The 11426-nt window shown below is 35.0% G+C and overlaps 1 protein-coding gene across 1 annotated transcript; it reads left to right on the top strand.

The window, feature by feature from the left end:
• The first annotated feature begins 9985 nt into the window (after window positions 1-9985).
• LOC114182403 (cyclin-dependent kinase inhibitor SMR3-like protein) lies at window positions 9986-11005 on the top strand. The gene has a single exon (XM_028069272.2). The coding sequence runs from the start codon at window positions 10200-10202 to the stop codon at window positions 10509-10511; it is 312 nt and encodes a 103-aa protein (XP_027925073.1). The 5' UTR covers window positions 9986-10199; the 3' UTR covers window positions 10512-11005.
• The last annotated feature ends 421 nt before the right edge of the window (window positions 11006-11426 follow it).

The raw sequence follows: 11426 nt of genomic DNA, 5'->3' as shown, positions 1-11426 counted from the left end.
AAATAATAAAATGTGTACACTGAATAATAATTAAAAAAATCACTTTTATTACTAATTATAAATATAATAAACTATTAGTAATTGTTACAAAATATAAACTATACTGAATTATGTTGTATAATCAATTAATATAATCGGTTCTTTATGTTGAAGTTGAAGTAGTATAAATTGAAAGATTCTTCAATCCTATTTGATGTTATCATTTATCATTTTTTTTAATATAAAGTTTATTTTTCTATGACTATTTTATTTTATGATGAATTGTTAAATTGTTATTTTCGGTGTTAAATATTTTTTTATTTGACTGAAAATGGAAAAAAACTCATTCTAACAACTATCGTGTAAAATAATCATAAAGAAGAATTATTTGATAAAAAGAATAAAAATAATAGAAAGTAATTTCAAAATATTTAAAGACTTTTTAAATATCAAAATATTATTATTCTTATAAAATATAAAATGGTTTTACAAATAATTATTTTTCGATAGTATACTCTTTTATATATATATATATATATATATATATATATATATATATATATATATATATATATATATATATATATATATTCGAAGAGTTCATACCAGTTAGGTTTGTGTTTTATGTAAACTTTTACTCTTGAGTAGCTTGCAAGTTGGCAAACATATATTAGAGAGAGTTATGCAAAACTTTTACCTAAAATATTAAATGAGAGTAAATAAGATGTTACAAATTATTTATACCAAATATTTATTTATTGGAGTGTGGTATTGGTCTCCAATTAAGACTACCAAATCAATTATGTGGATGCTATGTGCCTAGCTACTTTATCAAACTATCAAATTCTATAGTCATTTAATTCAATTCATGCCAAAGGTGTATGTTTCATCTTTACAAGACAACATTTGACTAAATAATTGTAAGTTTTATTTTATAAATTAATTTTATTTTATTTAATTATATTTAAAATATTCTTTTTAATATAAATGGATCTAAAGTATGATGGTCTTAGTTTTTTCGTATTTTTCTCCTCAATTTGAATAATTTATCGAAATGTTTTCTTTTTCTCATTTGGGATATTGGTATTAGTTTAGTCACAATTACCAAGGAGTATTATTTGTCACTAAATCTTCTTATATGGTTTGATACAATAAATAGGTGAAAATTTCTTCCACTTCAACTTTAATTGTTGAGTTTTACACATTTGTTCTAAATAGGTCATTTTTCTAGCATAACAAGGTAGTTTATGCATCTTTTTGTTTTCGAGTGAAAATTAGTTGGTGATGTTCTATCCAAACACATTAAAATCAAAATTATGCAATGTTTCAAAGTTGGATTATTGATTGATTCAACACGAACTCACATATATATACCTATACCTTTGAAATGTGGTTTCTCATGTTTACAATTTTTTGGGAAACACTATACAGTTTCGTAGGGTTTAATAAAGTAAATTAATAATGATTTATACACTTTCATCTATTGTTTTGTAAATTTATTTGGTAAACTATTTTTTTTTATTTGCATTTGTGGGGGTTTGATTTTTTTTTTTAAACATTTCACACTGCTTTCTTATATTTAGTGATGATATAGTTAACTATGAAGCAATCTAGGGTTATATTTTGTCATCACTCATCTAATTTTTGTAGTATTTTTTATTTATTTATTCAAAGGTTTTAGCCTCTCAAAAGGTTACCATTTTGGTATGACCTTAGTGTAAAATATATGCTAATTTTATCTTAACCTTCTTCAAGAAAGATAATATTTTTTTAATTATTAATTTTTTTTTCAATCACAAAAAATAACAAATTTTGTTTACAGGACACAAATTCTTTTCTAAAATCATGATTTTTGTAACATCTAATCTAATAGTATAAAACTATTAAACAAAACATTTCATAGATGATAATCACAAAACATAGAATACCAACATCATACAATATTATAGTCATCCCAAAATAAGACATACTGAAATATAAATTTACACAAGAATTCCATATGCTAACTTGATAGAATGCATCCTCTTCTCCTTGAGCTGGTCCAGCTACAACTTCCTTGTTTGCTCACACTAATCAAGCGATCATTGCAAAAGAAAAAACAAACAAGACAAACAAGATACAGAGAAAAGGGTAAGCAAATGTATAAAAATATTGAACCATTTCAAAATACAAATATTTAAGTCGTACAAAATCAATCATCATATTTCGTACAAAGACCTAAAGCTATGACTCAATTATAGATATTAATATTGAACCCTAGTAAGTCGTGCACTTGTAGTGACATCCAATGCTCTGCAGAGCGATAAACAAAGAGTTAAACTCTACCAGACACAATGTTAGTCCGTTAACGTCTTTGGCCAAGGCAAAATTCCCAGATAAAGACCTTTTCCTCTCACCACATACCCTATACTTGAAAATTGAATGGTTATTAGAGTGTCATAATAACTTCTAATTGAATCCCTACATCAATGCATACACTACAACAATTCACCATTAATTCTCCTTGAATAGCATCAACAAATCTCAATTACATCTCATGTACCAATCACTTCTTAAGCAATCATTCATAAAAATCACAACTAAAAATCACAACGGCTCTAGAATTGATCATCTAACAACTACTAAGATTCTGATTCTAGCTCAACGAAACCATCTCCTTGCTAGGCAAAAAGTGCACAAATATCCACTCGTTCAGTGACTATATGGCTCGCCCAACGAGTGTATCACTAGGAATCTGGAGGGAAAATCCTCCTAAAATTCGCTTAACGAGGGTGGTCTCGACCAGCGACTGCAAAGTCAATAAACTCTCAGACTTTGGATTCACTAAGCGAGCATGTATTCGACCAGTGACTCCCAAATTAGTGAGCCCCTGACTTTAGGTTTGCTCGGCGACTCCTAAATTATTGAGCCTCTGATTTTAGATTTGTTGAGCAAGCTCACTCTCGACCAACAAGCCTGCATAATCCTGCAAAACACGATTCTGTAATTTTGCATCCCCAATCAAGTTTAAGCAACTTAAGAACCGATGACAAACACATACCAAACTTGAATTAACCACAAACATAAGTGTCAAAAACTTTCAATCACAAAATTAATCCAATTGCTATTCACGAGTAACATATCTCAAATTTAACACATTAATTTCACTCAATCATGTATCATTCCACAAATAAAAAACACTAACAATTCACAGTATCATCATACGATCTATCAATATAATATTTGGAAAACTGAAATTATTTTAAAATTTAGACTAAAATAAGAGTTATCTCAAAGTCCAAAAGCTAAAAGTATATAGAATTTCAAAAAGAAATTAGGACTTTTAATTTGACATTTGGAAAATAAAACTAAAACTAAAACCGTGTAGTAACAAAAATGAAATGGGGTTTGCAAATATAAAGTTTCTTCATAATAAATTTGTATTTGCAAGTACAATTTATCCAACTTGTAAATTTTTAAATTGTTCATCTGAATAATTTGGAAAATAAGTCACCCATCCAATAAATGTGGCCATGATTTCTTATCGACAAAGTTACACAGTTCACTAAATGCAAAATATGATAAATGCAACACTCCAACATACCTATTCTAATCATATACATCATGCTCAAGTTTGAATTTTTTTAAAAATTTCACTCAATTTTACTGTGAAAATGACATGGTGTATGAGTTTACCCTATTTGAATGACATAGGTTCTGAACCTATTGCTTCATCTAAGAGTAAATGTTTTTCTTGTTTTGTCAGCACTGTTGTAGAATCAGAACTGTTTCTGATCTTGCGTGTGATGCATGGAATATATATATATATATATATATATATATATATATATATATATATATATATATAATAAAGTTATTTTTAAGTGATTTTATTGTTATAATAAAAAAATATTAATAAAATGTTAAATTAAAAAAACAACATTTTTTCAAAAAATTGTTAAACTTCTTTAATTTAGTATTAATCAAATGTTAGAAAAAAATTATTAAGATTTTACAATCCTGACGTGAATAGTTTAGTTCCAAATAGAATTTTATTTTTAATTTTATAAATAAAAATTAAACATAAATAATATTTTTAATCAATTTTGAATGATTTTTAATCTATTCGATCTTCAAGATAAAACTAAATATTATTAAAGTTTATTCATTTTAAAGAGAGAAGAATATTAAAATGCTGTGGTAGACTTTAGATGATTTTCTTTGTGAAATTAAAATTGATTTTAAAAACAACAAAGTATAGAGATATAGTTTGAATTGATATTTTATTCTTAGATTGCAGTAGTATAAATATACAGATTGGTAACGTAAATTGGAAAGAATCAGGGAACAAACTCCACCAATTTAGCACTAACAATTAACCTAAATAAAGGGAAAATCTGATATATAAAATCTGACTAATAAAAACTCATTAGTATAATTTAAAACTAATTATTATAATTGATATCCTTCCGCAAGTTGGACGATCTGGAAGAGAGAGGCAACTTGGACAGTAATGAATCAAACCGAGGGTGAAGTAGAGGCTTTGTGAGTATATCAGCAAGTTGATCATCAGTAGATACAAAGGATACCCGAAACTTGCCTTTTTGAACATTTTCACGAACAAAATGATAGGCTAAGGCTATATGTTTCATCCGAGAGTGGAAAACAGGATTGGCGCTGAGACTTGTGGCACCAAGATTGTCACAATATATAACCGGGTTGGCTGTGGGGATGTGACCAAGTTCAGTGAACAAGGATAGGACCCATAGAAGTTCATTGGCCGTGTCAGCCAAGGCTTTGTATTCTGCTTCGGTTGAGGAACGAGCAACAGAGCGTTGTTTCCGGGAGCTCCAAGAGATGGGAGTGCGACCGAGATATAACAAGTAACCAGTGGTGGAGATATAATCATCCTTATCACTCGCCCAATCTGCATCTGAGTAAGCATGAAAGGTTAGCGGAGCAGTTGCCGAGATGAAGATGCCTTTGTTGCAAGAACCCGCCAAATAACGGAGCACCCGTTTGAGGGCAGACCAATGCGTCGTTCTTGGATGTTGCATGAATTGCGCAAGTTTGTTGGTGCTGAAGGCGATGTCCGGGCGAGTAAGACTTAAGTATTGAAGACTTCCTACGAGGGTGCGATACTCAGTTGGGGAAGGTAGGAGATCACCAGAATCCTTGAGTAAGGGAGCACTGGCGGACAGGGGAGTGGAGGATGATTTTGTGTTAGCCATGCCTGATTTGTGGAGAAGATCAGTTATGTATTTCCTTTGTGAAAGAAACAGTCCTGTAGCGGAACGAATTACTTCGACGCCTAAGAAATAGGTGAGACATCCAAGGTCTTTCAGCGAAAATCGAGCAGCAAGGGTGGAAATAAGGTTGGACAACTCAGTAGGGGAACTCCCAGTGACAATGATATCATCAACATATACTAATAAATATAGTGTGGAACCAGATTTTTGAGAGATAAAGAGAGATGCATCAGCAATTGAGTTGACAAAGCCAAGAGAAAGTAGAAACACTCGAAGCTCCGTATACCAGGCGCGTGGTGCTTGCTTTAGCCCATAGAGTGCCTTTTTGAGGCGGCAAACATGATCAGGGAAACTTTTGTTGACAAAACCAGGGGGCTGGAGCATGAATACTTCCTCTTTGAGCGTCCCTTGAAGAAATGCATTGTTGACATCAAGTTGGCGGATGGACCACCCTTGATGAACTGCAAGTGTGAGGACAGTGCGTATGGTGACCGGTTTAACAACCGGACTGAATGTCTCGGTATAGTCCCAACCAGGGCGTTGGTGAAAACCTTTGGCGACTAGCCGAGCCTTGTACCGATCAATCGAGCCATCCGGGTGTCGTTTGATTCGAAAGACCCATTTGCAACCAATCAAATTTTAAGTAGAGGACCGACTGACAAGGTCCCAAGTGCGATTGCGATGTAAGGCGTCAAACTCAGTTTGCATAGCGGAGCGCCAATCAGGGTCACGAAGAGCTTGGGTGAAGGTGTTGGGCTCAAGTGGAGAAGAGGGATGGACATGGAGGTTAAGCTTTTTGAGGGGTTTGACAATGTTGTTTTTAGACCGAGTAATGATACCACCTCCATCAGTTTGGGGTCTGTTGGTAGGGTTGGCATCGGGTTGGGATGGTGGCACAAAACATGGTGGGGATGGTGGTGAGGTTGGAGGGGATTCAGAGTGTCCAGGGGAGGGTTGGACCAGAGGTGGGGAGTTGGTGAAGGATGAAGAGGAAGGTGCAGCCGAGACCTCCTCCGGTGGGTTTAGGGTAGTACTGTTCATGGGTTGGTTTATAGGATGGAGTATGGAGAGCTGAAGTTGGCCTGTTGGTTGCTCTGCTGGTTGCTCTGCACTCGGCCTGGCTTGAGGTATTAGGGAGCTGTACGGAAATTCAGATTCAACAAACTTGACATGGCGAGAGGTGTAGATCCTTCCTGTGGTGGGATCGAGACACAAGTAAGCATGTTGATCAGCCGAGTAACCTACAAAAATACACATAGCAGACTTTGGTGCAAGTTTATGGTTAGCATAGGGTTTAATCCAGGGAAAACACAAACAACCAAAACACTTTAACTTATGATAATCCGGGTTAATTTTGAGTAATTTGGCATAAGGGGATTGGTACCCAAGAATTGGTGTTGGGAGACGGTTTATGAGATAGGCTGCCGTTGTCATGGCGTGAGGCCAATATGTGAGGGGCAAGCCTGAGTGGTGGAGAAGAGAGAGACCGGTTTCGGCAATGTGTCGATTCCGACGTTCTGAAATTCCATTATGTTCAGGTGTATGAGGTGGGGTGGTGTGATGACTTATTCCATGAGTGCTTAAAAAAGAACGAAGACCAATATATTCGCCACCATTATCCGTGTAAAGAATTTTGATATTGTGATGAAAAAAATTTTCAACCAGCGATTTAAATTTGGGAAACAGAGTTTGCACATCAGATTTGCGTTTTAGCGGATATAGCCAAATATAGCGAGTAAAATGATCAACAAACATGCAATAGTAGCGAAGACCATCAATTGATAAAACAGGGGAAGTCCATACATCAGAGAAAATTATTTCCAAAGGATAAGATGATTTAAGAGTGGATTCATGAAAAGGAAGTTTATGACTTTTGCTAATTTGACATGAGTTGCAATCTGATTGCTGGAATTTAGGTGAACCCAAAGAAAAATGCTGTTGAATAAATGTAAAGATAGAAGTGGAAGGATGCCCAAGTCTATGGTGCCATGAAGCAGAGGAGGTGGTGCGGGCAGAGTGGACGGACGGAGAGTTGGCTGGCCAGAGATAGAGTTCATCCACACATAAGCCGTTATAGGTGGTTTGACCCGTCTGCAGGTTCTTCACATGGAAAGAGTTTGGCAAGAAAACAACAGCAGAGTTAGTTTGTTTGGTAAGCTGAGAGACAGAAATGATTTTCTGTTGCATGGAAGGAACGCACAAAGCATGTGAGAGGGATAAATCATTAAGTAAAAGTGTTCCAGAATGAAAGATGTTTAAACCTGAACCGTTACCCATAAACAGTGAGTCCGGACCCGTGTACGGATGATGAAGCGCTAGATTCGCAAGATCATTTGTGACATGATGGGTCGCTCCACTATCAACCAGAAAATTAGTTGGAGATGTGCCAGCAGTTGCAGTATGGACCTGAACCTGTCCAGGGGTAGCAGAAGAGGAACGAGGAGGCGGTGGGACACTAGGGTGCTGCTGTTTGAAGGTAAGACACTGAGACAGAACATGACCCTTGACATTGCACCATTGGCAGCGACCAAGAAACGGTTTGCGATTGCCAGGGCGTGAAGTTGAGGATGCAGAAAATTGCCCAGACCGAGTTTTGTCATAATGGTTGGGTCGAGCATGTGCATGCAAGGCTGTCATGGGAGCAGGAACCTGCCGTTGAGCAGCAACAAGAGAGAGTTCATGAATGAGAAGCTTCTCGAGAAGGTCATCAAAAAGAATGGCAGTGTCCCTTGCATTGACACCATCAATGACAGCTCTATAGCCGTCGTCGAGGCCACGTAAGACATGGTCAGTCATGTCTTCAACGGAGACAGGAGAGCCAAGTGATGCAAGGAGATCAGCAGTTTGCTTCAGAGAATGCATGTAGGTGGTGATGGATTGGGTACCTTTGGATGCCGTGTGGAGACGCTCTTTCAACTGTCGAAGGTGACTGCGGGATGCCTTGGCATAGGTGCGTTGGAGAAGAGTCCAGAGATCATGGGATGTCGTTGTTTGAGACACCAAGGAGGCCACTTCAGGGGATAGAGTGGTGAGGAGAGCACCATATATAAGACGGTCTTGGCGACGCCAAGTTTGATGAGCAGGATTCGAAATTGTCACTGGAGGGTCATCAGTGGTGGAGACCGTTGTCGCTGGCGCAGGAAAGGATCCATCGGGATATTTGAGAAGATCATGGCCATCAAGGAGAGCTTCAACTTGAAGTTTCCAGGTAAGGTAATTGGAAGGAAGAAGCCTGGTGACACTGCTGAGAGTGATGCAAGTGAAGGGTTTAGAGGGCTCATAAGGGTTTCTAATGGAGGAGTTTTCGGTGGCCATGAGAGGGAAAAAAAAAGGAAGAAAAAGAAAAGAAAGGAAGGAGCGGCGTCCTGTGCTGGAAAAGTAAGGAATGAGAGGATCGTGTATTAATCTGATACCATATAGAGATATAGTTTGAATTGATATTTTATTCTTAGATTGCAGTAGTATAAATATACAGATTGGTAACGTAAATTGGAAAGAATCAGGGAATAAACTCCACCAATTTAGCATTAACAATTAACCTAAATAAAGGGAAAATCTGATATATAAAATCTGACTAATAAAAACTCATTAGTATAATTTAAAACTAATTATTATAATTGATACAAAGAGCATAAGCCAAACATGATAAACTTGTTGATAGCTTGTGGAACAATTTTTTTTTATACATCACTTATTCTATATTTTTAATCTAACTTTTTTTCATACCATCTATCTTAATTAGATATTTTATTTTACTTTATTTCTGATTTTACAGTTATTCAATTTTGTACTTGTGTAAAATACCAAATCTCACATATTGACAATTTTTTTATTTATAGAAATGAAAAAAAATAAAACAACTTAGTGGAAGTACTTCTTATCTTATCTATTTCTTTCTTTGTCATTAATATATTATGGTAAATTATAGTTTCTTCAATTTTGATATAATACACTTATTATTATAATAGTAATAATTATTATATTATTATTTTAAACCTGGTCTTTTGCTTTGAATGGAGTGATTGGATTTCATAGTTATTTGACAGGTCCACGTGCAATTCAGTGATACAGTCTATTTTTTGGACTTGGGTTGATCCTCTGCAAAACTAGTTTTATATTAATTTAATTTATAAAATTGATTTCAATTATAATTTAATTTAGATTAAACTCAAACATTTAAGTACATTTTTTAAGCAGTACAAAATATTTTAAATGAATTATATATTCCTAGCATCAGGAAAAACATGGTAGTTAGACTAAATCTTAGTTTTATGTACTTTTTTATTTTAATTAAATTATCAATATAGCACATACTAATTTAAGGTAGCAAGAAAATAAATTAAAAACAATCTATATTAAATAAAATCACTGATAAAAAAATAAAGAAAATTAAAGTTTCAACTAAATAATAAATAAATAAATAAAAATCAACAATCAATTTAATCATAACTATTTATTTTTAAATAATATTTTACAGGTCAGTTACACCTGTACAAAATTTCATAAGAATAGTCTGCCCCATCAAACGACGTCGTGCAACACTCATTACTGTTACACCGATCTTAGTGTCACACTGTTTAAAAAAAACATCATTTCCTAGAAACTTATTAAAATATAATAAAACTAAAACAAAAAATGGGTAAAATAGGAAATTCCCCCCAAAAAAACCAAAGGCGGGAGAAAGAGCCGTTGCTGCCCAAACCAATGAAATTTTGGCGCCAAAACCTCATCTTCGCTCTGCCCGTAAAAACACGGTCACCCCCTTTCTCTCTCCCATTCTCTTCTTTCTTTTTCTCGGAAAATTCATATTTTCCCACGAAAAACTCATACTCCCTTTTCTTACTATCCCTCTTCTTTTTTTCTTCATTCCTTTTGATCCTTCAAGACATAAACTGAAAAACCCTTTTCTCTTATTCCCTCTTCTTCTTCTTGTTCACCCAAAAGCTTGAACCTTTCACCCAAAGTTCTTCTCTTCCCTTTTTTTTTTTCAACATGGGGTTCTCTCATTCCGACCTGGAATCGGAATCCAAGAAGTGGGTAATCGCCGGAATCACGGTTCGGTCTCTCAAACCCATCAACACGAAGCGCGTTAATGGCGGTGACAACAAAGACGATAATGGTGAAGAACTTTCCACAACACCCACAGCAAAAGAATCAAGAATACCCGACAATTTGCCGTGCCCGCCGGCGCCGCGGAAGTGCAGGCCTCCGACCAGGTGTGGCGGCGGCGGCAGCGGCGGTGTCAGAGAGTTCTTCACGCCACCTGATTTGGAGAGTGTGTTCAAGTTGCATAAAGCCAAATGATTCTACTTCATTCAACTAACAGCAATCAAGGTCTTAGAAGAGAGAGAGATTTGGGTAGTGTACTTTTATTTGGAGCTCAAAATTCAATTTCTATATATATATGTATATGATAAAGTAAGTGATTTCAGCTGTTCATGATGAGAAAAAATCAATGGCTAGTTCTGCAGACACATACTTCAAAGTTTTATGTGTGTGTTTGTTTCATTACTTCACATACATGTGTGTTTGTGAGTTCATGAATGGTTGGAGTTGCTTGCTTTATCCTAATGGAGGTGAATTTTTTTTGTTCTGAATGCTTGTAATTGCTCTTTCTTCTTTTCCTAGGTTGGGAAACAAGAACTTGTGTATAAAGTTTGAAGGAAAAAGGGAATGATATTTAGAAGTTAGAAAGGAGGATTGAGTAGGTTTTGCTTTGATTTTTTTGTTTTGTTTAGAGGCTATATTATGTAGTTTATTTACTCTCTTTTTTCATTAATGAGAAGAAGCTTTAAATATATCTTGAGATTTTGCTGCTATTTGGGTGAAATGAAATCATTGTGATTCTGATAACTTGTAGAGATGAATGAACTGTGAGTTGTTTTGTTTTGTGTTTTTTGTGCTTTCAACTGTGTGTGACCCTTTTGTGCTGTGAGTGAAGATTCTGATTTGGTGTAAGTTTTAGCCTTTTGAAGAGGGTGTGGTTGTAGTTTGGTGCAGCTATTGTTTCCCTTTTTGGGTTAGTTTGGTTGGTTTTTTCTCTGCTTTTATTCCTTCATCTCATGTGCAATTGGATATACCTAATTGTTTGGTGTGTTAGACCAAAAGGACTTAATTCTTAGTACCTAATATTTCCATGCTAATTTTTTGTTTACATTAATGTGAAAAAAACTGTCACACACATGGGTGCAGAAGTTGGAGTTATTGAGAGAGGTAAAA

This window comes from Vigna unguiculata, chromosome 4, assembly GCF_037176805.1.
Source record: "Vigna unguiculata cultivar grain cowpea cultivar isolate G323 ecotype 2 chromosome 4, ASM3717680v1, whole genome shotgun sequence".
Taxonomy (NCBI): Eukaryota; Viridiplantae; Streptophyta; class Magnoliopsida; order Fabales; family Fabaceae; genus Vigna; species Vigna unguiculata.
This window is presented reverse-complemented; position numbering and strand designations above follow the sequence as displayed.